Source organism: Caretta caretta, chromosome 3 (genome assembly GCF_965140235.1).
Source record: "Caretta caretta isolate rCarCar2 chromosome 3, rCarCar1.hap1, whole genome shotgun sequence".
NCBI lineage: Eukaryota > Metazoa > Chordata > Testudines > Cheloniidae > Caretta > Caretta caretta.
The window spans coordinates 143,376,532-143,403,373 of record NC_134208.1 but is presented as its reverse complement, the minus strand read 5'-3'; the positions used below and the strand labels follow the sequence as shown (position 1 = coordinate 143,403,373).

The 26,842-nt window shown below is 41.3% G+C and overlaps 2 protein-coding genes across 4 annotated transcripts in view; both read left to right on the top strand.

Moving 5' to 3' along the window:
• Window positions 1-10,103, top strand: part of AHCTF1 (AT-hook containing transcription factor 1) — an 84,236-nt gene extending 74,133 nt beyond the window's left edge. For all 3 annotated transcript variants that reach the window (XM_075126982.1, XM_048843664.2, XM_075126981.1), the window contains exons 33-36: window positions 2,364-4,257; window positions 5,121-5,254; window positions 7,496-7,599; window positions 9,258-10,103. In XM_075126982.1, the coding sequence (XP_074983083.1) occupies window positions 2,364-4,257; window positions 5,121-5,254; window positions 7,496-7,599; window positions 9,258-9,450 (2,325 nt within the window). In that variant the 3' untranslated portion in view covers window positions 9,451-10,103. The remainder of the gene's footprint in view (window positions 1-2,363; window positions 4,258-5,120; window positions 5,255-7,495; window positions 7,600-9,257) is intronic.
• An 89-nt stretch (window positions 10,104-10,192) lies between these two features.
• The window catches only part of LOC125634868 (kinesin-like protein KIF28), a 57,739-nt gene continuing 41,089 nt past the window's right edge, over window positions 10,193-26,842 (top strand). Inside the window, exons 1-5 of the mRNA XM_048846208.2 lie at window positions 10,193-10,987; window positions 15,111-15,302; window positions 16,721-16,921; window positions 19,405-19,440; window positions 25,325-25,549. Coding sequence (XP_048702165.1) covers window positions 10,934-10,987; window positions 15,111-15,302; window positions 16,721-16,921; window positions 19,405-19,440; window positions 25,325-25,549 — 708 coding nt within the window. The 5' untranslated portion in view covers window positions 10,193-10,933. The remainder of the gene's footprint in view (window positions 10,988-15,110; window positions 15,303-16,720; window positions 16,922-19,404; window positions 19,441-25,324; window positions 25,550-26,842) is intronic.

Sequence of the window (26,842 nt, the reverse complement as noted above, 5' to 3'; positions counted from 1 at the left end):
CTTAAATATAAACATTTATGCAAGGCCTTATGTGAAGTGGTCGAAAATCAAACATCTGTTTTAAGGCTAAAAGCAAGTAGAGGGGGCAGTGCAATTTCATTTTAACAAAACTGAGGCTCACTGGGTAAACTTTTCAGAAGTGCTGAAGTGATTTGCGTGCCCACACTCCAATAATTTTCAGAGACTTAGGGTCCTAAGTCCTGTTTTCAAAAGTGACATAGGAACTTAAATAGTTGGAAAATTTTATCCACTGTTCCTAATTAGTGTAAATAGTTTCTCAGTAATGTAATAATTGGACTGCCAGGTTGTTTCCAACTAAATAGAAATTCTATTTAGGGTTCAAATCCCAATTTATAGAACCTCTGACATTAGTTATGATTAAGGCTACGTTTTAGTCACGGGTATTTTTAGTAAAAGGCATCCACGGGTCATGGGCAGTAAACAAAAATTCATGGCATGTGACCTGTTCATGACTTGTACTATACACCCCTGACTAAATCTTGGCTGCTCTGGGGCATCCCGGGGGTGCCAGGGCTCCTTTTACTGATTGAGGGGTGGGGGGGTGTTGGCGGGGCTGGCAGGTTCCCTACCTGGCTCTGCGTGGCTCCCTGGAAGCAGCGACATGTCCCTAGCCAGAGGAGCGGCTGGGGGGCTCTGCATGCTGCCTCTGCCTGCAGGCGTCACCCCTGCAGCTCCCATTGGCTGCGGTTCCTGGCCATTGGGAGCTGCGGAGCCGGCACCCAGGCTGGGGGCAGTGCACAGACAGTCCCTGGCCACACCTCCGCCTAGAAGCCAAGGGACATGTTGCCGCTTCTGGGGAGCCCCCCCAAGGTAAGCACCGCCCAGAGCTCTCGCCCCCTCCTGTGCCCCAACCACCTGCCCTAGCCCTGAGCCGCCTCCTACACCCAAACGCCTCCTGATGCTTGGGTGTTGGGGGGGGGGAGGCGGGGCGGGCACAGTGGCCCGAGACAGCCCCAGCAGCGGATGATGCAGCTGGCCCAGGGCCTGCCCAAGCTACTCAGGCAGCCCCCGGACCAGCTGCACTAGCTGCTGCAGAAGTCATGGAGGTCCCAGAAAGTCACGGAATCCGTGACTGCCATGACAGACTCACTTTCTTAGTTATGATTTTAAAGGGTGGTTCACTGCAGTATTCTTAAACTAAAAAATAGAATTGTTAAAACCTCCAGTTGTCTTACTGAATTTCATCTCTGATGTGATTTTTACAACCCCTCTGGCCGCATATGGTTGAAGAAAGAGCTGTGGGAGTTATTGAGACACATGTGAGCAGCATACAGGGCAGACTCAGAATCACTGTGCAGTATTATGACTGTGGTGAGAAGAGATATTGCACTGTTGTCATCTTGTCAGGATCAAAGGGCTGGGTAGGAGGGTACAACACACACATTCTGAGCACACAGCTAAGCACAGGGAGGCAGTCTCCATTTCTTGGCTGAGACTCTGAAGGTATATAGACATTCTGCCTTTGCCAGCTTTGGAAACTGGAAGCCAGGGTATAGAAGGTCAGAGTACTCTTGGTTCTAGGAATAGTGGGTTAAGAACCCTCTGTGGGGAAAAGAAAGGAGCAGCTGCCATGAGAGAGGCAAAGCTGCTGAGGTTGGTGACATAGCTGCTGGTAGGGAGCCACCTGGAGCATAGGAAGGGCTTTTCTACCCTTGCCTAACTCCCACCTCCTTCTCCCACTAGCATACTTGCAGGCTTCCCTCATTGGCTTCTCTTCCCCTATTGTTAAAGCCTTGAGCTTAGAGCGGGATGTTTACTTTTCTGTTGACAGTCTTTGCGTCAGTGTTGAAGGTTGTACAATGTCAGTGATCCTTGGGTTTAGTCAGTCTCCTAGTCACACTTGAGTGGCAGGCTTTCTTAATAAGATTTCTTAGCAATTGTTAAGAGGACAGGAGGCAGGAAAATGAGAAGTGAATGCTCACTTTTGAGGAGTTCTTAAGAATGTCTGAATATGGGTTTTTGGCTCAACCCTTTTACTTTACTTACATTCCTCTTAGAATAGACTGGAGGCAGTTTCCGATCTACCTCAGACTTATAAAACAATATAGTTGATTCCTTGCTGCTAGAAAATCTTTGTAATTGTAAACAGAAAATCTAAAACTGCTTAACTATCTGGTTCCATGTAATAAATACTTATTTTCAGTCCCTTAAATTGCGTGCATTTTGTGTGTAATAGAGAATGATTTGTTTACTTCTAACTATTGTGCTCAATAATGATTCAAAAGAAGGGGACACCATTGACCTCAATCATATCAAGGCCTGCTGAAAGTTAGTATATGCAGAAACTAATATATGAACATACATTAATATATTACTAACAAACCGGTTTACTTTTATTTTAGATTATTGAAGATGGCACATCTGATGTCCAAGCTTCAGAAGAAACAGCTGAGACACCTCCATTTAATGAGCAATATCCATCAGGCACCCTTAAACTTCAATATAACTTTGATGCTATCAAACAGCAGTTCACTTGTGACTTGCCTGATACTAAAGACACCGATGAATGTGACGCAGCTGAAGGGGATGGAGAGCTTTTCATGTCTGAAAGCAATTTTACTTTAATATTAGAAGGAGAAGAAGGTGAAACTGAGACCGGAGACCCTATAACGTTAGATATGTCTACTAAACCAGTTAGCACAAAAACAGAGGACAAGCATATGAATCATGTAGGCAATATTGATAACCAAGAGAACATTACGAATTCAGTGCCCACTGTAACTAGTGATCAGGAGTCTCAGAATATTGCAGAGCCATTCCCATATGTGCCTGAACCTGTTAAGGTAGCTATTGCTGAAAATTTATTAGATGTAATCAAAGACACAAGAAGTAAAGAATTCACTTCTGAAGTAGTGGAACAGTCTGTTCATGAAAGTATACCTTTAATGAGCAAAATGGTAACTAGTTCCCAGAAGTCAATAAAGACTCCACTAACAACTGGGCAGGAAGCAAATGCAGATAATGCCAGTGTTTGTCAAGTAGACTATGTGGTGACACCTAAACGTCCAAGGGGGCGAAAGAGAAAAAATCTAAATATCCCCTCAACAGATGCTCAACAGCTGTCAAATGCAGGCAGACCAGATCTGTTGGGACCGTGTACCCTGAGGAGAAGTGCTAGGCGAACAAAAGAAACTTCTGCGATTCATGAAGGTTATCATCTTGATTCTGATGGAAATTCTCAAGATCAGCAAATATCTCAGATCCCTGATACTCCTAGGAGAGGCTCCAGGAAAACTAGGGGGAATCATTTAGAAACATCAGACAACGTTCATTCTATTGGACAGTCATTACAGATGGTTGGTACCCCAAGGAGAGGGTTAAGGAGAACCAGGGAACCTGCATCAGTACTTTCTGAACAGGCTAATGAGGAAATTCCTCTTGCTGAAGAAGCAATTAAGCTACCTGCTACTTCTAAAAGGACTGGTAGAGGTGCAAAACGTTCAGTAGGGGATCAAGAAAATAGCCAACTTTTCACTGATCACAAGGTAAAAATGGCAGTTAGTCCCAGTAAAAGTGGAAGAAAACTAAAAAGTGTTGGTTTACAGCTTACTGAAAACATCATTACTGATCAGGAGACAGAGCCCTATGAGCAGCAGCTGCCTGTGCCAACTAGAAGAGGCAGGAGGAAAAAGACTAGTACATCATCAGAAGTTTCAGAAAATTTTGAGCTTGATACATCTAAGCCTTCTCATCATCAAATGGAACTTAAATCTTCTGTAACTACTAGACGAAATATTAGAAGGAGGACACTAAATCTGCCTGCAGGTACAGATTCTATACCCACTCTGGAAGACATACATTCAGAGGAGAGAGAGAAAATGCGTGATACCCCCAAGAGAAGAGCAACAAGAGTTACACCTGCTAAAGTAGAAAAAACAGGTACTGGAAAACCCACTCTAGAGAAAACACCTGTTCAGCCAGTTGAGGCATTGGCTGCAACCAGGACTTCAGCAAGAACTGGACATAGAAACAGAAAGAGGCAACTACAGTCAGTATCAGAGGAAAGCACAGAGGAAGAAGGCTTGCCTCGAGTAACTGATTGCAATCCTTCTTTGCTAGTTGCAGACCTAACTGAATCAAGACTTGATGAAATGGAGAGAACTTTAGCAGTTCATGGTACTCGTGTTACGAGGACCAGATCCAGCAAAACTGGCATGCATCAGAAGCTCTCCCTAGAGGAAAATGAGTCCTTCTTTTTCTCTCCCCCTCTCACAAAGCTTACAAAGAAATCAAAAGGTACCTGAATTATTTTCTGACACAAAATAGGAATGCTTACAATTTCATTCTCGCCTGTCAACTACATGAAACATATTTTGAGTACAGTTTTATGTAAGGAACGTAATCATACAAAAGTTAAGATTCATATTGAAGGATACAGTTCTTTTTTTTACTCGTGTCTAAGAGTTACGGGACTCGGTTATTATAGAAGCCTCTTAATATGAGGGAGTTGAAATATCACAAGTCCAGTGGAATGAAACCTAGTCTGATCTTTTGTCTTTGTTTTTAATTTCTATCTAGCTTAAGTATTTCAAATCATTAATTTCATTACATACGCCTGCCTTTTGTTTTTCATTTGTGGAAGAAATAGTGTGTTACTCTCCCAAATTCTATGTAAAGTTTGAGTTCCCCTACTTGTAGCGCCAAAATGAGATGCATCTCTCAGTAGATTTTGCAGCTCTTCAGTATGTGATTGTCCTTCATGCATCTTGTGTGCTTTGGTTGGGAAGTAGTTATGTGTTAGCTTTGTTATCCCAGAACTAAAGAGTTAATATGTCACTGAAATGATGAACAGTTCACACCTATCAAAGCCAGTATTTCACGTTATCTGGATACCCAGACAGGCATCATTGGATTAGTTTTTATCTGGCTCACATTTTGCAGTAAGACTTGGGAGACCAAGATGCAGCCGTTATGGGAATGTACCAGAACTTTGAGCTTCCATGAGACAGCCCAATTTGACCCTTGTTTTAGATTTAAAAACAAACAGATTTTTACTGGGGTGTAATCTTGGTTTTGCTATTCTGTGCTTAAATATTAGTTGTATTTTTATCTTTCCCCATCATTTGTATTTACATTAACTGTACATTTTGTCATTGTAGCTGAAAAGGCAGAGCATCCTGTACAGCTCAAGGATTTAGACCCAGAGTTGTCTTCTCAGTTTGTGTTCTCACCCCCCCTTTTGAGGTCGAGGAGGAAACATGTATCCAGTATTTCACGGATCGTGAAAGAATTGGTAAGTAATATTTGTAATTACTTCATATCAATTTCAAGCTTTTCTCTGTAACTCTTTTACAAACTATATTCTTTAATTATGACTGTTGCAGAACCCTGTTCTGTAAAACCGTAATGTTTTTACAAGAAAAATTTAAAATAAATCAATTAAGTTAAAACTATTTGCCTTTCTTCTTGAGAGTTAATTATAATTAATACTTGCAAAAATAAATCTGAATATATTTAAACTAAGAATAAACAAACCTTTTAGCGATATTATGGGAACTACAGGCCAGTCAGCCTCACTTCAGTCCCCGGAAAAATCATGGAGCAGGTCCTCAAAGAATCAATCCTGAAGCACTTACATGGGAGGAAAGTGATCAGGAACAGTCAGTATGGATTCACCAAGGGAAGGTCATGCCTGACCAATCTAATCACCTTCTATGATGAGATTACTGGTTCTGTGGATGAAGGGAAAGCAGTGGATGTATTGTATCTTGACTTTAGCAAAGCTTTTGACACGGTCTCCCACAGTATTCTTGTCAGCAAGTTAAAGAAGTATGGGCTGGATGAATGCACTATAAGGTGGGTAGAAAGTTGGCTAGATTGTCGGGCTCAACGGGTAGTGATCAATGGCTCCATGTCTAGTTGGCAGCCGGTGTCAAGTGGAGTGCCCCAAGGGTCGGTCCTGGGGCCAGTTTTGATCAATATCTTCATAAATGATCTGGAGGATGGTGTGGATTGCACTCTCAGCAAATTTGCGGATGATACTAAACTGGGAGGAGTGGTAGATACGCTGGAGGGCAGGGATAGGATACAGAGGGACCTAGACAAATTGGAGGATTGGCCCAAAAGAAATCTGATGAAGTTCAATAAGGATAAGTGCAGGGTCCTGCACTTAGGACGGAAGAACGCAATGCACAGCTACAGACTAGGGACTGAATGGCTAGGCAGCAGTTCTGCAGAAAAGGACCTAGGAGTGACAGTGGACGAGAAGCTGGATATGAGTCAGCCTTGTGCCCTTGTTGCCAATGGCATTTTGGGATGTATAAGTAGGGGCATAGCGAGCAGATTGAGGGACGTGATCGTCCCCCTCTATTCGACACTGGTGAGGCCTCATCTGGAGTACTGTGTCCAGTTTTGGGCCCCACACTACAAGAAGGATGTGGAGAAATTGGAGAGAGTCCAGCGAAGGGCAACAAAAATGATTAGGGGTCTGGAACACATGACTTATGAGGAGAGGCTGAGGGAACTGGGATTGTTTAGTCTGCGGAAGAGAAGAATGAGGGGGGATTTGATAGCTGCTTTCAACTACCTGAGAGGTGGTTCCAGAGAGGATGGTTCTAGACTATTCTCAGTGGTAGAAGAGGACAGGACAAGGAGTAATGGTCTCAAGTTGCAGTGGGGGAGGTTTAGGTTGGATATTAGGAAAAACTTTTTCACTAGGAGGGTGGGGAAACACTGGAATGCGTTGCCTAGGGAGGTGGTGGAATCTCCTTCCTTAGAAGTTTTTAAGGTCAGGCTTGACAAAGCCCTGGCTGGGATGATTTAATTGGGGATGGGTCCTGCTTTTGAGCAGGGGGTTGGACTAGATGACCTCCTGAGGTCCCTTCCAACCCTGATATTCTGTGATTCTATGATTATGGTGAATGAACTCCTAATATTCAAATTTGAATTTTCAAATGTTGGTACAATACTTCTGATGTAAGGGAAAATAACTGCTAATGTCTTAAGAAATGTGGACTTTGTATTTTTATCAGCATTCTCCTTCAGTAATAATAGAACTGAGGAAATAATTGATTTTTTTCAGTTTGGCCACAAAACAAACCAAATTAGTTCATCTTGAACCGAAATTGAAATCTTTTTTGTTTTGTTTTTTCCCCCCCGGCAGAATGAAAAAGCAAAAAAAAAAAAAAATTCATTTGAGTCAAACAAAACACCTTGAATGTCTATTTGAATTGACATTTCTTTTTGAAACAGCTTGACTTTTCCATGGGGGGCAGGGGATTTTTCTGGCCAAAACCGTTAGCTGAATTCGGCATGAATTCATGGATAGTTTTGGTGCACTGACAGATGTATTTTTGGCTAATTTACTATTTGCCCAAAATAATTTGTAATGCTCTATTGAATAACCATTCTCATATAAATCAGATTTTAAAACTGTTTGGGACTAAGCATGTTTATAAATCAGTCAGCACTCCTTAGGAATGGGAGGGCGTTTATAGTATAAATCATGTATATGTTTTCTGTTGCTTTAACACAGGAGTTACCAATTAAAGAAGAGGATAACAAAACAGTAGAGTTTGTGGGAAAGCAGAAAGTGAAGCGAAGAAGAGCTACAAAATCAAAAACACAGAAAGCAAGCAAGTATGAAATGCTTAATACTGTATCATCTTTACAAAAATTGCATGAAAGTGCAAAAATTCTTCATTCTAGGTTTAGGAGGTAAACTTGCAAAGTCTATAGTTCACTCCATACAGTGGAGAGGAGCGAATAGAGAGAGGTTTTCCAGCAGGAAGCCAAAGAACTGCATCTTGAGGACATTTGAATTCCTCGTTTTACAGTTTTGATGGCTCTATAAGCATTCTCCTGAACAAACTGGTTTAAAAGCACCAGCAAGCCTTTGAGAGTATTCATTCACAGTAAATTTGGGTGGTAAGCAATATTGCTAACTGCCAGTTTGAAATATTGATATAAATTTTCTGATACTGTAGAGCTGCTGATTTTTAGCTAAGTGAAAATGAATTCTTGAGTTTATCTTTGGGCCCTTTTGTGTGCAACTGGGTGTTCCATATCCACTTTTGTTTAAATGGTTGGGGAAAATTACTGTGCCTCTTGATCCATTTATTGTTGGTTTGTTTTTTTAATTATTTTCAAGGCTCAAATATATCAATAGTTGTATTTCCATTAAACAGAATTCTTTTTCTGGAATAAAGTTTTTTTTTCAGAAGTAAAGCCTAAATTGCTCTCCACCCACCTGAACATTTCAGGACTTGTATTTAGGACTAGTTTGGCTTTCTGTATCAGGTAAATGAGGAAATTATGCACGGGGGTCTTTTTAATTTCATTTCAGTAAGATTTAAGACCATATACATGAAGGAAAGAGCCCCTTGCAGTTGGAAAACTGAAGAAGGAAAGTTTAATGATGGTTTAGCATTTTTAAACGAATATCATAAATATTCTTGCTACTTCTAGCAAAACTTCAGTTTTATAAACATAGGGAGTACAATGAAAGGAACACTTTAGTGTATGCCATTGTTTCAAGCCATATATTCCAATTTTTTTAAGTCTTCTGTTTCTCAGTATATAAACCAGTTCTCCTCGATGGGGCACATTTTTCCTCTCCAGTACCTTTGGACCAGAATCCACTTGGTCAAGTACAGCCTTATTTATTCTATAGTTGTGTATACCTTTTTGCCTGCCCTCCCCTCCCTGATGGCAGAGTCGTAGTCTTCCCCATTTCCTCCTCTCTAGCAGCTGTATGCAGATTAACTTTAGTCTTTCTTTTTTTGCTGCTCCAATCAATCCTTGACTATGTCCTTAATTAGAGGCATAGTGGTGACAATAGACCTAAATCAGGAACAAATCTGATATGGGACACTTGAGATATGGGACAGTTGACCTCATTTAAGCTCTCAAAAGAGGCATAAATTTAAGGTAGCATAATCTCATGTTCCATCAGGAGCTATTTATTTGCCTTTTTTATCTTCCTGAAAATTATGATCTTCCAGTTACTCTTTTGATTGTCAGGTGCTTCAGTCATAAATGTTAATGTAGTTATACATGGAAAAATCTCACTCTTTACATGAAGTTATTAGTATAAATTATTCCCTTGTAAGATCCTGCTTGATCATAGAATTTCTTTGGTGTGGAGGGGACTATAATTTTATTTGTTTTAATTTAGCTTTTTGGCTTTGTTTCTATCAAAACATCCAGAAATGTGGTTTTGGGGGCTCTTTGGTTTTTTTTGTTTTGTTTTTTTTAAAGCATGATGTAATCTAGTTGGGACGTGTCGTTTCTTGCAGAACCACAGGGAAAGAATGTTCTTGGTCACCTCCACCAGTGGAGATTAAGTTCATTTCTCCGTTTGGAAGTCCTGTGGATGGGACAAAAAGCAAACAGAAAGAAACTGCAGAAACAGCAGAAAAGACTCTTCGAAAGAACAAAAAGAGACTGTCTAATTTCCCAAAGCCAGTTGTACGCCGGAAGATGCTATAACTGTTTTTTAATTTGTAATGTACACCACTGTTTGTAAAGTCATCAAAATTGTGTGGATTATTAAAAAAAATCATCTAATTTGGAAGAGAATAATTTATATAAATTATTGTAAAATTTCATAAACAGTCTTCAATAAGTAACTCCATATGGAGTGTGATTTCTTCAGTCAATGCAGTTTTTCTATTTTATATTAAGACTTCATACATTTATATATGTAAATACAGCTTATTTTAGGAATGTTAAATAAAAATGTATACTTCACAATATGCTTATTGTCTGCTAGATTTTTGAGAGGGAATAATGGTTTGAGTGGACCAAATTGCTTGAGAACATCTTAATGTTGTCTCGCCATAATTACTAACCCTCCAATATTAGGCCAAAACTCTTTTAAAAAATTTGTTTATTCTTACTATAATGATTAAAAATTTAAAACCTGACAGTTGTTTTAAATTTTATAGAAAATGTTTAACCCTTTGGCACCAATAATTGGGATTGTAGAACACAAGCTGCTAATTCCTTACATCATGGTTAAAATGTACTGTATTGAAGTCAGAATGTAAACAATTGTATTGAACCTGTGCAATATTTTTTTTGTATTTGTCTTAAACTTTGGGAAAGCTGCTCTTGAGTTTATAAAACTAGATCACACCTCAGATGTTTCCCTATTTTTTTTCCAATTTGCTGTGTCAGCATAAACTTAGCTATATAGGTGCTTTGGTATTTTCAATTATGTTCTATAAGATATACATTTAAAGGGACATTGCCTATATAAATTTGGACCAAATTTGAAAAAAATATGTTTTTAGCAAACTTTAGAGTAATAGAAATGCTACCACAATTTAAAATAATGAACAATTGTCTGTGAACCTACATGCTTTTACAGTGTTCAAAATCAACACATCGTAGCATTGAAAACCTGTTAGTGAAACTGACTTCAATTATTTTAATTGTCTAAGCTGAGAGCAATACAAGAAGTATGCAAAGATCATAGTTACAAACCAGATTTTTGTACAGCTATTTCACTGATTATCTCAGGTGGCTGTGAAACTGTCCCTTTAAAGACTAAAATAGTATGAACAATAGGAAAAAGCTATTCCTTTTTCACGCAGACTTGGGATGTGCTAGTCTGGTCTTTTAATATAGCAGTCTTAATTCTTTGAACAATTTAGGTGATATTTCATATATGTCGATTCATATCCAGGTGCAATTTTGAAGACTTCAGAACAGTGAAACCTGAAATTAAACATTTTCATTTAGTGAAAGCTACTGCAATTACTTTAAGAAATAATTTATCAGGTAACTAGTATCTTGTACACAATGAGAAAATATTAATAATTAATAGACTGACCTTATAAAAAAGAAACAGCTTCCCTGGCTGTGCTTTTGATTTCTCAAAACAGAGCTTCTCTAGAGAAGGACTTGTATTTGTTTTAAATGTTTTTCGGCTTAGGAATATCCTGGGAAGAGTGCAAGCAATAATAGCATGCCAAGCATTGATGGTGTGAAAGTGGCAGTACGCGTGAGACCTTTCAGTCAGGTTAGTAGTTACTTTAAATTTTATTGTACTTTTAGATTTAAATTTTAATAGGCTCTTAAGGAAAAAAGAGGAAGCTCTTAACATGTTAAGAGTGTAATGCTTTGTACCTAAATTACGTGTACAGAAATACAGTGAAATACTTAAAAATGAATACTAGGTAAAGGAGCAAACTACTTAAAAAGCAAGTGACAGCTAACTTTTTTTTTTTTTAAATCAACATATATGTTTCATGTACCAAACCAAAATGTTTTGTAAAAACCAAGTGCTGAAATCCCTGTTAGAATAGAATGAATCAAATCGTAGTAAGCATGGTGTTAGCTTAACAGGGTTTTAACATATTCTAGTTATTTGTGTCTTTTCCCCCAGTATGAAAAAAAATTCACTCTAAATAAGCACAGCAAATGATGGTACATCAAACTGCTACATAAAATGTTTAACGATTTGACTGAGTATTAAAGAATTTGTAAACTATTTTATTTTCAAACTGGTTCTAGTAAAGTGTATATAGTTTGGCAACACTTAGTGTTTGCTCTGTTTGGTGGTGATTGGAGTAACAGTATTGACCATATTTGGACCTGGCATTAATTTTGTAATTTCGTAGAAGCTTTAAGATACAATAAATTTGCTTAAAAGAGATTTTGCCAAGATAAATATCATATATTAAAATCCATTTATTTTGGACTATTGAAACTTTAAAACACATTCTTTGAACTTCGATGGCATTGATCAGGACTGTACTATCACAAAGAAAGACAAATTTTAAGGAGGCATTTGAATTAAGAGAAGGGAGTACCAGGCATAGAGTACACAGACAAATGGTAAAACAGGATTTCAGATGGGAATGTTGGGAGGGGAGATATAGAAGGAAATTAGAGCAGAGATCTAGGCATTGGTAGATTGTGTGGTATCCTGAAGGGTTTTTTTGAAAATTGAAGTTGATTATAAGGGATTCTTCTGCCATTATAGGAAATCCAACTCCTTGAGTGGTGGTAACTAGGTCAACAAAAGCATTTTTCCATCAACCTAGCTGTGTTTGCACCAGGGCTTAAATTGGTATAGCTATGTTGCTCAGAGGGAATGATGCTGATTAAGATTTTAAGTGTAGACCAGGCCTGATTCAACACTGAGGTTGCTCGCAAGTGTATTGCGGAGGATGATGATTGTGTCTACAGTGCTAGGAAAGGAAGAGGGGAGGGGAGGCCTTGGGAAGTACGAGGGGTTATGTTTTCATTATGGGATAGCATCAGGGACATAATTCCCACTCCTGAGATACAGATTTCAGGAGACCTTTCAGGAGTAAACATGAAAATTCCTCTGAATCACTCAATCTAATTCACCACTAAATGCTTGGCTCCCAGCATCTGTTCCTAAGCAGAAAATTGAGTCACTTGGCATGGGATCTGGCATTCTTTTAGATTCTCCTTCCTGAAAGGAAGAACTTGAGCTCTCGAGGGCACTCCCTAATACATCCTTTCCATTTCAACATCAGTTGATGAGGAATACTGAGACTTGAGAGACAAACACCCATGTCCCTGCAGACTGTAACCCAAAAGGGAACATTAGCTAAGAAGAGACATTCCCCCTCGGGGGGGGGGGGGGGGGAGGGAATTTACCCTTCCATAAGGCAAACAGACAATTAGCACAGAAAGAAGACGAAAAAGCATCCCTACTTTCCACAAGCTCTAGCTCCTTCTCCAAAGAAGGGGACCTCTGTTCTTTGGATAAGCCTAAATCACAGAAGGAGACCGCATTCTTTCTCAGATACACGTTTTAAAGTAGGAGAAGGAAGGAGGTGGCTTCTTCTGAATTCCAGCCATGGAGAGAAGATGAGCAAACTAAAGCCAAGGGCTGATACTTTCTTGTTATGGATGGGAAATATCTTTCAAAGAGGTCATTGAGGAGGAATGGTAAAGGCAAGCCCTGAATTCAGCAGGATCCCTAAAACGCAAAGAATTAAGCTAAAGCGAACTAAGGGCACTTTTACTTCTGAATGAGTGTGTTCACACAGTGGTTTAATGTACTTTAATTAATGCACATTAACTTCACATCTTCGTTAATTCATCTGAACTTTCCTGAGCATCCCTGTGTGGACAAGCCCATGGAAAGCAGGTGATCGTTCACAGCAAACCCTCTATCAAAATTCTCAGACTCCTGGCTGATTAAAGACTTCTATCAAGTTTATAAGGACAATAATGATATGTATAACAGTTTCAATCTTCATTTGACTGATTATGAATTACTGTGTGAACGCTGTTGATAGTCTGGATGTTTCTACTTGGAAAAATCCGCCTACAGACAAAAGCATCTTTGACCTCTGTCAGTCAAGGTCAAAAAGAAATGTTGATCAGTTTAGGATCATACGATGTAATATGCAATAATCAAAATGCAAAGGAATAAGCTTTCCTTTACTGTCTCTCCATTTTTGTGTGAACCTTCTGTTCACTGAGCAGAATTTTAGTTGTAAGAATATTAGTGGGCGTAAGCTTGCTCCCACTGAAGTAAATCAACAGGGTTGTGCTCTTTGAGAAAGATGTACTTTTTCAGGATGTACTTTTGAGAAAGAGATTACTCCTGGGAGAATTCCGCTCTACTGTGTGTGTGCATAATTGAGCCCCATATATTTTTAATTTTTTGCGCAGAAAAAAGCTTCTGCTGAAATGTTGCTGTAGTTTCACCTTTTGCCCATCAGAGGGCACTGTGGTGCTAGAACAAAGCAGCAACTCCCTGCCAGCAATGGGGGGGGGGAGAAAGAGAGGAGGGGGCTTTGCTGTGGGGCAGATCAGGAGACAGGGGTTATGGGGAGACATACAGCGTGGGGTGCTGGGGACGGTGGCGGGGGATCAGACGGGGGCTCATAAGGGCTAGTGGGGGAGGACAGACGGGGGCAGCGGCTGAATGGGAGTAGAGGCACAGGGCCACGGGGGAGGGAGGTGCAGGGCCACATGGGGACAAGGGGAGAGGGTACAGGGACACACGGATGGGGTGGCTGGGTGGGGGGCACAGAGACACATGGGGGTGGGGGAGGGGGTGCAGGGCCATATGGGGTTGGGAGGAGTGGGTGTCTGAGTGGGGTTGGAGGGACACATGGGGATGCAGGAACACATGGGGACGGGCAGATATGCCTGACTTAATGGGAGAGGCTTGGGGTCAGCCAGGGTCTGCATGGGGGAGGCTCCCTAACAATCCCTCCCCACCCTGCCAAAAACCTGTTCCATACTTTACCTACCCATACCCAACAACCCTCCAAGTTCACACCCAGGCTCCTTTCCAGCAATTTACTTCCCTCTCCCTCAGCTCTTCTGTTATCCCTGATTCCCCAAATCCTTTCCACTGCTTCTGAGGTGTGCTGGAAATAGTTTTGTATTGTAGTTTAAATGAATTATTACTCAGAGTTCTGTATTAATATGCCTAGTAAGGAATCTATTTGGGAACGAAATCTATCATAAAACATTTCCTGAATCTTTTTTGTCTGTATTGTTACAGACATACTTGTTGACAGTTATTTTGAAATAAATAACCAAAAAGAATTGAAACTGGTGTGATTATTTTGTGTTGTTTTGACAAATAAAATATATAGATTTTTTTCAGAATTTTAAAATACTGTGAGATTTTTTTAACTTTTTGTTGCAAGATTTTTAATTTTTTGGCGCATAATTCCCCCAGGAATAACATACATAGCGTACCATTCTTTGTTCTGTTATGGCCATACCTACAATAGTGAAGGATTTTCCAACAATAGCTTATCAACATTAATGGCTGATGTTTACAAAATCAGGAAAAAAGCAAATTTGGACTTGGTTACAGATACTATCTTTTCCGTTCAAATCTGTTTCTATGGCATTTATTCCCTGATTACAGTTAAACTACATTTACCTTGTTTGGTTCAAGAGAAATTTTGTGTAATTTTGTGAAGTTAATGTATTGGACCTTTTATGATGAATATGTTTTGTTATGTGTCCCAGTCGTACACATTCTCCATACCCAAATAACTACAAAACTTCTGTTGATTTTACTTGGAGTTCCACATACAAAGGGCTTGCAGGATTTGGTCCAAAATATAAATTTTGAGTAAGCAACTAGAACTGCTACTGGTTTGATAATGTGATTTATAATTTTGATACAGAGGGAGAAGGATGCATGCAGCAGGTGTGTGATTTCTATGAATTCCAGCAGCACAAGCATATATGATCCTAAGAATCCAGGGCACATGAAAACCTTTACCTTTGACCTGGCTTACTGGTCCCACAGTGGATTTCTAAAGGATAAAGATGGCATGCTCGTTTCATCTGGATCCAACAGCAGATATGCAGGCCAGGTAAAATGTATTCAGAGGGCTATTTAATAGCACTTCTTGCCAGTATAAAATGTTAAACAACTCACTTTGTTGGTGATTGCAATTGTTACAATTCCCAAGAGTGGAACTGAGATGAATTATCTGTATCTACTTAGTGCATGTTTCAAGCCAACATCTAAAGCTACTTTCCATTTTTATTTATGCTTCCAGTTTCTGGAACTCTTAATATTTGAAGTACCTTAATATGAAGTATATATTTGTCATAATTAAACCAGACTTTCAGTTTAAAATAGTAATTACTAACCTCTGTACTAACTAAATAGTAGTGCTTTTATGTGTGTGCATGTCAAGGTGGATTGATTTAAATTGAAGTGAATCAATAAGCCAGAAGCCTTGATTTTAAATCATGGTTTTAATCATTTTGTTTTGCATTTGTGCTCTTAAGTTATTTTCCTAAAGAAAGGAAACCATTGGTTCTTAACCATTAAAATACATTGATTTGCAATTAAATATAGCCCTTTCACAAAATCTGGTGCTTCTTTTTGCTAACCAGGAGTATGCACTATATAAACATTTATTTAAGTAATTATTTAGCTTAATTTACAATTGTTCAGATACTTTGTTTTTACATTTTTTGTTATGTTATAAAATAGTGAATGATATTTAACTTTTTTCCTTGTGATTTGTGCCAAGGTCTTTGGATGGATATTTTTCAAATACAGCAGTTCTTAACTAATAAACTAAAATAACTTAGATGTGCTGGATACATAAGGGAAAAAAAAACTTGAGAAAATTTATCAAAATATGACTTGCATGAATAACTGATTTATTAAACAGAGGAGGTATTATCTGTAGGTTAGTGAATTGAATTGATTGTTTCTGGTCATCATGTCCTTCAAGATTTTAGAACTAGTAGAGTTCATCCTCAGACGTAGTTTTTATTCATAGATTGGAAGAGGGAAAACAAGATTTTTTCTGCTTTTGTTGTCTCATTGGTTTCTTCATTTTAATGAACTAATCATTGGACTGAACTAGTTGAATAAACTGAAATTAAGAAAATATTCTCTGCACCTGTAGAAGAGGCTACTGCTGTGAAAAGCTGGTTTAGCACTTCAACAAATTCTGATTCCAGGTGCTTAGCCAATGACCTCAACTAGTTCAATTGTTTTGATTTTCTTTAAAACTTGGCTGCAGACATATAGTATTTAATATTGTTTTATTTAAATTATTTTAAAAGATTATAGTAAATTTAGGCCTTGTGGATAGTTGTCACTTCAAATTTAATTTTAATTAGGTTTATTTTTTTAATTAAACTTGTATTTTAAAAAAATTTGGAGGGCTGGGGGGTGTTTAATCATGGTGTTGGGTTGTTGTTTTCTTTGTATCCCATTCTGGTGCATGTGTTTACATTCTCTATTAGTAAAAATGTCTACTTTTAGAGAGAGGTCTTTCATGACCTTGGTCAAGGAGTTCTGGACAATGCCTGGCAAGGTTATAATGCTACTCTCCTAGCGTATGGCCAGACTGGCTCAGGGAAGAGCTATTCTATGATTGGATATGGTGCAAACAGAGGCATAATTCCAGTTGTGTGTGAAGAGCTCTTCAAACCAATTCAGAACCAGAAGAACAAGCAATATCAGGTATGGTGTACACTGTTTTGTTTTCAAGACCCCTCCATTTATGCTCTCAAATTCAAATTTGGAAAAATGCCATTGCCATTTTAAAACTAACTTCCAGCGATAATCAAACATAATGCAAAGTAACAAGTGAGCAGTGTTGAATTGAGGGGCTGATCTAAAACAGGAGAACATGAACCTGTCCCAGTAATAGCTAACTTAATCCGGGCATGAACACTTTTTTGTTTTCACTGGGTATGACTTTTTAAAGTACTGAGGTAACTGAGGCACTTCTGAAAACTTTACCTACTGTCTAGTCCAGGGGTGGGCAAACTTTTTGGCCCAAGGACTACATCTGGGTATGGAAATTGTATGGTGGGCCATGAATGCTCATGAAATTGGGAGTTGGGGTGCAGGAGGGGGTGAGGGCTCTGGCTGGGAGTGCAGGCTCTGACGTGGGGCCAGAAATGAGTTCAGGGTATGGGAGGGGGCTCCAGACTGGGACTGGGGTTTGGAGGGTGGGAGGGAGATCAGGGCTGGGGCATGGAGTTGGGGCGCAGGAGGGAATCGGGTGCAGACTCCGAGCAGTGCTTATCTCAAGCAGCTCCCAGAAGCAGCAGCATGTCCTCCCTCTGGCTCCTACGTGGAGTCGCGACCAGGCAGCTCTGCATGCTGCCCTGTCCACAGGTGTCGTCCCGCAGCAGGGGCAGCACTTGGGGCAAGGGCAGTGTGTGGAGCCCCCTGGCTGCCCCTACAATTAAGAGCTGGATAGGGGACATGCTGCAGCTTCCGGGAGCCACGCGGAGTGGGGCAAGCCCCTGACCCTGCTCCCTGGCTGGAGTGCCAGAGTGGGGCAAGCTCTGGACCCTGTTCCCCAGCGGGAGCTCAAGGGCCAGATTAAAATGTCTGGAAGGCCGGATGTGCCCCCCCTCCCCGCAAGGCCATAGTTTGCCCACCCCTAGTCTAGTCACAACCTATCTTTTCCACACAGAAGACTACACATTTGAACAGTTACCTACATTTTGAACCTCTACTTACCTACTCCTTTATCTTAGCTGTGCCTCTCCTCAACATGATACAAGGGAAAAGTCTAACAAACAGGCATCAACAGACTTTCCAACCCTCACTACTGAAGGAAAGGAATAACTTTTCTTTTAGTCATTTAAATTGTCATTTATGTTTTGTCAAACATTTTTATATTCAATAGAAATAATGGGCCTAGCATTGCAGCACAGGTTTTGCGATTATTAAATTCTCCCACGTCATCTGTGTCCAACCACAAAAATAGTTTCTATTTTTTCCTTCTGCTCTAGTGTTCCTAATAATTTCTGCATATAACAGAGTAGAAGAGCTTCATGGACTCCAGTGTAACCATGAGTGTTAGCTTTCACTAGTTACCATGAATAATTAATAGGAACCTGATAGCTCCTTCTAGCTACATTTGAATCTAAGGTGCAGAACACTTACACCAGCTGCTATTCCTCTCAGTACCTCAATAGCTCAACCTCTCCCCATCTATTTTGGAGTGGTTTGCATCTAAGTTGGTGCTAGTAGAGATCTGGCTCTGCATGCGAGCACAGGAACTGCAGTTGTCGCTGCCCCTTACATAGACATTACCGAGGGAATCTTCTTGAATTTCCCCACTTTGTTAGGTGCCACACGTGGGTTTTCCACTCTCTGACCTGATGGCAGCAGTAAACTTGGAAACTCATCTATTACCACCTCATTCACCATAATGAAGAGGAAATGCAAAGGCTATTTGGGACTACACTAACATTATGAAACTTTCTCCTCATTATTGAACAAACAAAAGTAACTCCATAAAAGTTAAGTGTGAAAAACTGTGTTTATGCACGATTAAGGCTGCAGTTAAAATCTCAAAATTTAGGAAGTGCAATAGTTAAGGTTTCAACAGCAATGCTTGCTTGTTCTGGCTATGCATAAACTGTGTTTTTCCATTTCTGGTTTCTGAATGAATGTGGCTGGAATATATTGCTGTTTATTTAATAAAATGTGTACCATAAATCATACAAGTTTGCCACATTGCCAGGTTAATGTCTGAATCTTTAACGTTCGCACTTGCTGAATTTTTCTCATAACCATAACGTTGCAAGAATGACATTTTGTAACTATTAATATCTAGTGTAGTTTGACGAAAAATGATTTATTAAAGTCCAACATTTTCATCTTAAAATGGATAAGCTAACATGGAGTTTTCCTAAGACAAGCTGAGGAGACAAAGGCTACAGATGGAGGAGGGAGGTTGGGGACCCATAGAAATGGGAGTTAGGAGAGAGCAGTGTGGATCTGGAAAACAGTCACACGAACCAACTGTATGCATGGCTTATGCATTGACACAAGATATGCCAACTGTCGGTTTAGTTTGAGACAAATGGTTTTTTTGTACAGACAATCTGTGTTCCTTTTACTTAGAGATAACTGTATATCAAAAATTTGCTGTTTTTCAAGAGAACTTTTTATCTCCCAGCTGCTTCTTGTCTTTGCAGGTTACTTTCAGTATGCTGGAAATTTATAACGAGCAGGTAATGGTGTTGGTATATCATGCTAATACTGAATCTTAATCTTTTTCCATTTATGTTTATTTACTAACTTACTTGTTTTAAGTTCTCAGGCCTGGTCTACACTACACAGTTAGGTTGACGTAAGACAACTTATGTCGGTCTAATTATGTCAACGCACACTCCACAGCCTTGTGCCACCTATGTAAGTGCCCTGCTACACTGATATAACTCCACCTCCATGAGAGACATAGTGCTAATGTTGGTGACGTTAGGGCGAGTAGAGTGCCCTACAGTCCTGAAGCCCTGCCATATATACTCTATTTTTAACAGTCTAGTATCCTGCTGCCAGAATCTTTCCCCACTGCAGTGAAAAGCGCTCACAGTGGGGAGGCAGTGGAGAAAGGTTCCGGCAGCGCTCCACTGCCGGAGCCTTTCACTGCCACGTGTAGCTACACACTGCGGTGACAAGTCTGGACGCAGCCTGCCTTTCACCGTGTTGCATAGCTACATGTGTAGCACCTGTATTTTACATGCCACCGTAATTTAGACATAGCCTAGCAGTTACTCTACAATAAAGAACCCTCAGTGGGAGGAAAATGGTGTGTCACCATCACCACTGCTAGCTCTTCCTCTTCCTTCACTTGAGGGAGCCCCCACCAGACAGGCATCCTGACTGGAGGCTCCCACCCAAGCTCTGGTTTTGACTTGTTGGGAATGCAGCCTGCATGTCCCTGCCAATGAAGCAGGCAGGGGGAACTATCTGGTGTGAGAGGTGTCTGTTGGTGGAGTCCCTCATAATGCATGTAAGGGTATGTCTACACTACAAAATTAGGTTGAATTTATGGAAGTCGATTTTTAGAAATCAGTTTTATACAGTCGATTGTGTATGTCCCCACTAAACGCATTAAGTCTGCGGAGTGCATCCTCAATAACGTGGCTAGCATTGACTTAAGGAGCAGTGTACTGTGGGTAGCTATCCCACAGTCTCCGTTGCCCATTGGAATTCTGGATTAAGTTCCCAATGTCTGATGGGCAAAAACATTGTCGCGGGTGGTTTTGGGTACGTGTTGCCAGTTGCCACTCCCTCCCTGTGTGAAAGGAACAGCAGACAATCATTTCACACCTTTTTTCCTGGGTTACCCGTGCAGATGCCATGCCATGGCAAGCATGGAGCCCGCTCAGCTCACCGCTGCTGTTGTGAGCATTGTAAACACTTCGCGTATTATCCCGAAGTATGTGCAGAACTGAGCTAAGAAACGCCAGCATGAGGACAATTGTGATGAGGACATGGACACAGATGTTCCTGAAAGCATGGGCTGTGGCAGTTGGGACATCATGGTGGCTGGTTGATACAGTGGAATGCCAATTCTGGGCCCGGCAAACAAGCACAGACTGGTGGGACCTCATAGTGTTGCAGGTATGGGATGATTCACAGTAGCTGCAAAACTTTCGCATGCGTAAGGCCACTTTCCTTGAACTTTGTGAGTTGCTTTTCCCTGCCCTGAAGCGCAGGAATACCAAGATGAGAGCTGCCCTGACGGTTGAGAAGCGAGTGGCGTTAGCCCTGTGGAAGCTTGCAATGCCTGACTGCTACTGGTCAGTCAGCAATCAGTTTGGAGTGGACAAGTCTACTGTGGGGACTGCTGTGATCCAAGTTGCCAGTGCAATCACTGACGTTCTGCTATCAAGGGTAGTGACTCTGGAAAATGTGCAGGTCATACTGGATGGCTTTGCTGCAATGGGGTTCCCGAACTGTGGTGGGGCGATAGACAGAACACGTATCCCTATCTTAGTACTGGACCACCTTGCCAACCAGTATATAAACCGCAAGGGGTACTTCTCAATGGTGCTGCAAGCACTGGTGGATCACAAAGGACGTTTCACCAACATCAGCATGGGATGTCCGGGAAAGGTGCATGACGCTCGCATCTTTAGGAACTCAGGGCTGTTCGAGCAGTTGCAAGAAAAGGGACTTACTTCCCAGACCAGAAAATTACCGTTGGGGATGTTGAAATGCCAATAGTTATCCTTGGGGACCCAGCCTACCCCTTGCTTCCATGGCTCAGGAAGCCATACACAGGCACCCTGGACAGTAGTAAGGAGCAGTTCAACTATAGGCTGAGCAAGTTCAGAATGGCGGTAGAATGTGCCTTTGGATGTTTAAAAGCTCGCTGGAGCTGTTTACTGACTAGGTTAGACCTCAGCGCAACCAACATTCCCATTGTTATTGCTGCTTGCTGTGTGCTGCATAATAGCAGTGAGAGTAAGGGGGAGACATTTATGGCAGGATGGGAGGTTGAGGCAAATTGCCTGGCGGCCGATTTTGAGCAGCCAGACACCAGAACGATTAGAAGAGCACAGCTAGGTGCGCTGCGCATCAGAGAGGCTTTGAAAACCAGTTTCATGACTGGCCAAGTTACGGTGTGACAGCTGTGTGTATTTCTCCTTGCTGCAAACCTGCCCCCTTTGTTGATTTTAATTCCCTGTAAGCCAAACACCCTCCCCCCTTTGATAACAGCTGGCAAAGGAAATAAAGTAACTATTGTTTTGAAACCATGCATTCTTTCTTTCTTAATTTAAAAAAAAAAAGTGAGATAACTGACAAGGTAGCCCGGGTGGGGTGCAGGAGGAGGGAAGGGCAAGGCCATATTGCTTATTGTAGCCACACTACAGATCAAAACTCTATGAATGACAGCCTTCTGTTGCTTGGGCCATCCTCTGGAGTGGAGTGGCTGGGTGCCTGGAGCCTCCCCCCCGCGTTCTTGGGCATCTGGGTGAGGAGGATATGGAATTTGGGGAGGAGGGCAGGCAGTTATACAATGGATGCAGCGGGGGTCTGTGCTCTTGTTGGCTTTCCTGGAGCTCCAACAGATGCTTCATCATGTCCGTTTGCTCCCCCATTAGCCTCAGCATCGCCTCCTGCCTCTGCTCTTTGAGCTCACTTAATGCCTTCCTGGCCTCTGCCATTGAATGCCTCCATGCATTAAGCTGTGCCCTATCAGTGCGGGAGGACTGCATGAGCTCAGAAAACATGTCATCGCGAGTGCTTTTTTTAACCTTCTAATCTGCGATAACCTCAGGGACAGAGATGATAGGGGGAGCATAGAAACATTTGCACCTTGGGGGGAGATAAAAAGGGAGAGTAAAATTTAAGATGATACATTTCTGAGAACAAAAGGGAGACTTTCACAGTGAATCAAGCAATTCACAGCACATATGCTTTAAGTAAAAGGTCGCATTTTGCCTTTTATATTGAGAGCCTGCCAGTATGGTGACACATCACACACGGCTGGGCAACAGAATTTGGTTTCCAGGCAGCCATGGTAAGCCTTTTGGTACACTGGGTTGGCTTCTTCCGCCTTCATGACATGTGAGAATGGTTTCAAACTGCAGCGCCCTCCTTTCCCGTAGCAAGCAATGCCGATTGGGTTTCACATTTAACAGGAGGGGCTGCGGTTTTCAGGTGGATGTGCAGCACACACCTCTCCCCGCCCCACCGCATGGCTATTCTCTGGGATGATACCTTCACCCCTCCCCTCACCGCATGGCTATTCTCCGGGATGATCCCTTTTAGCTAAGCACAAACAACCCCGCATGAACGGGGTCCTTTTACTGTTCCCTTACAAAAATTCCCCTGTTTCAACCAGGTGACCATGAATGATATCACTCTCCTGAGGCTAACACAGAAAGATAAAGACCGAATGTTGCTTGAATGCGACCAAAACCCAGGACCATTCGCTGCCATGCTTTGTGCTGTAATGATTCTAGACTACTTGTCACTGGCTTGGCATGGTAAAGTGTCCTACCGTGGAGGACGAAATAAGGCAGCTCTCCCCAGAAACCTTCTGCAAAGGCTTTCAGAGTACCTCCAGGAGAGCTTCATGGAGATATCCCTGGAGGATTCCCACTCCATCCCCAGACATGTTAAGACTTTTCCAGTAGCTCTACTGGCCGCGAATGCATCCCAATTCTTCAGGGAAAATCAAACATTAAACACTATTGCTTTTAAACCCTGTACTGTAGTTACAAATGTGCACTCACCAGACCTGCCTTCTCTGGCTTCAGGGTCGGGGATCCCGCCTTGGGAGGGTATTGGCTCCAGGGTGATGAAAAGGTCCTGGCTGCTGGGGAGAATGGATTCACTGCTTGCCTGCTGCGCATTCTCCTCCTCCTCTTCCTCATCCACAAAATTCTCCTCCCTGCTGCATGAGAGCTCCCCCCCCCCCCCCTTGCAAGTGTCCACGGACAGTGGTGCAGTAGTGGTAGGGTCCCCTCCTAGAATGCCATACAGCTGATCATAAAAGCAGCATGTATGGGGTTCTGATCCGGAGGGACCGTTTGCCTCCTTTGTCTTTTAGTAGGCTTGCCTGAGCTCCTTAACTTTCACATGGCACTACTGTGTGTCCCTGTTGTAGCCTCTCTCCACCATGCTCTGTGCGATTTTTGGCATATATATTAGCATTTCTTCTTTTTGATCGGCGTTTGGCCTGCACAAATTCTTCTCCACATACAACAATCAGATCCAGTGTCTCCCTGTCGGTCCATGCTGGAGCTCGTTTGCGATTCTGGGGGGACTGCATGGTCACCAGTGCTGCTGAGCTCGTCACGCTGACCAAACAGGAAATGAAATTCAAAATTTCCCAGGGCTTTTCCTGTGTACCTGGCTAGTGCGTTGGAGTTCAAAGTGCTGTCCAGAGCAGTCACATTCGAGCACTCTGGGATAGCTCGAATTGCGTCTGCACTACCCCAAATTCAAACCAACAAGGTCGATTTTAGCGCTACTCCCCTCGCCGGGGAGGAGTACAGAAATCGATTTTAAGAGCCCTTTAGGTCAACGGAACAGGGTTGGTTGTGTAGACCCATTCATTTTAAAATCAACCCAACGTGGCTAAATTCAACCTAACCCTGTTGTGTAGACCAGGGCTCAGAGAGTTGCAGGAGGACAGGACTTATCTGCATAGCTTCCAGGGGTATGAGGACTTTATTGCCAGAATGCTTGTGGAAACATCAGGGATGCAGAAAGATGTTGAGACCTGGGTAATGAAGAAAAGGTTTTGATCTTTCTAATTCATATTTTAAGCACCAGATGGTTAGATTGTGGTGGTTGATGCCTAATTCCAGACTAAAATATTCTTAATTTCCTACTGCATATGACAAGGGTTAGTGCCTCCAGAATATGAGAGGTCACTAATATAGAAGTCTAACAGTCAGAGGGCATAAGATTAAACTCTTATTTCCTTTATTTGGTTGTGGTATTGTCAAATGTCATGTTTCATTTATGCATTGTGACTTTGTGTCGTCTGTTTTATCCTGAATTTTGCAAATGGGTTGGATGTCATAGATGTCATAGAAGGTTAGGGTTGGAGGGGACCTCAGGAGGTCATCTAGTCCAACCCCCTGCTCAAAGCAGGACCAATCCCCAATTTTTGCCCCAGATCCCTAAATGGCCCCCTCAAGGATTGAACTCACAACCCTGGGTTTAGCAGGCCAATGCTTATTTCTATTGATGCTATTTAAAAAAACCCATGGGCTTAATTCTGCTAGTACTCTGTGCATGAAACTCCTCTTGGAGAGAAAGATAGGTAGTTCCATATTCAGAATGCTTAGAGGATTGCCATTTCATATTAATGTGCAGAGAGTAACAATTCCATACATATTAAAATGACAGTTGTGTTATATATTCAAAGTAACAAGCATTTCTACCAACTAGATGTGGTTTTATGATGTGCCAGATGGTAACAAACAGTATTTGTATAGTTAATTGCTTTACTGCTTGCTACTTACAAAATCACGCTATCATTTCTTGACTTTGAAAGATATTTTCCCTTCTTTGTTTTCACGTTCTTTTCAATCACTACATAGCTGTATCCAGTAACACATTTTGACTGTAAATGCCTCTCCGTAGGTAATAGATTTACTATCTGAAACCAAGAAACCCGGTGGACTCAAGGTTAGAGAAGACCAGCAACAAGGCTTTTATGTGGATGGTTTGAAACTGGTGCCTTGTGACAGCTACACACAAATTGAGAGGTTAATGGAACAAGGAACTAAAATAAGAACCACAGCTTCAACCAGCATGAATGCTACCAGCAGTCGATCTCACATGGTCATTACCATCCAATTCAAACAGGTTCAGTATGAGGAAGCCCTATTTCCACTATTCAGAATATTTGTTTCACACGATTAAAATTCTTATTTAACTAATTCTGCAAGAAAGGTTAAATTCACAAGGTAAATTCTCCTAAGTTCATTGCAGACACAAATTCAAAGCCCCTTCATTTTCCTTATATGCGTTGACCACATTTCCTAGTATGTTACAGTAGGTGATCTTTTAATAGAATCTTAAAGCAGTGGCTCTCAACCTTTCCAGATGACTGTACCCCTTTCAGGAGTCTGATTTGTCTTGTGTACCTCCAACTTTCACCTCACTTAAAAACTACTTGCTTACAGAATCAAACATAAAAATACAAAAGTGTCACAGCACACAGTTTCTGAAAAATGGCATACTTTCTCATTTTACCATATAGTTATAAAATAAATCTATTGGAATATAGATATTGTACTTACATTTCAGTGTCTATATTGTTCTAGGTACTATACAGGTCGTATGAAATTTTAATTTGTACTGACTTCACTAGTGCTTTTTATGTAGCCTGTTGTAAAACTGGGCAAATATCTAGGTAAGTTGATGTACACCCTGAAAGGCTTCTGTGTACCCCCAGGGGGTATATGTACCTATGGTTGAGAACCACTGTCTTAAACTGTTTGGGGGTTCACTTACGTTAGATAATAGCATAGAGAGTACACTTATAAAGTTTGTGGACGATACCAAACTGGGAAGGGTAGCAGGTGCTTTGGAGGATAGGATTAAAATTCAAAATGATCTGGACAAACTGGAGAAACGGTTGGAAGGAAATAGGATGAAATTCAATAAGGACAAATGCAAAGTACTCCACTTAGGAAGGAACAATCAGTTGCACACATACAAAATGGGAAATGACTGCCTCAGAAGGAGAACTGCAAAAAGGGATCTGGGGGTTATAGTGGATCACAAGATAAAAATAAAAGGAGTACTTGTGGCACCTTAGAGACTAACCAATTTATTTGAGCATAAGCTTTCATGAGCTACATCAGATGCATTCCGATGAAGTGAGCTGTAGCTCACGAAAGCTTATGCTCAAATAAATTGGTTAGTCTCTAAGGTGCCACAAGTACTCCTTTTCTTTTTGGGAATACAGACTAACACGGCTGCTACTCTGAAACCTGTCAAGATAAAAGAGTCAGCAGTGTAACGCTGTTGCAAAAAAAGCAAATATCATTCTGGGATGTATTAGCAGGAGTGTTGCAAGACACGAGAAGTAATTATTCTGCTCTACTTGGCGCTGATTAGGCTTCAACTGCAGTATTGTGTCCAGTTCTGGGA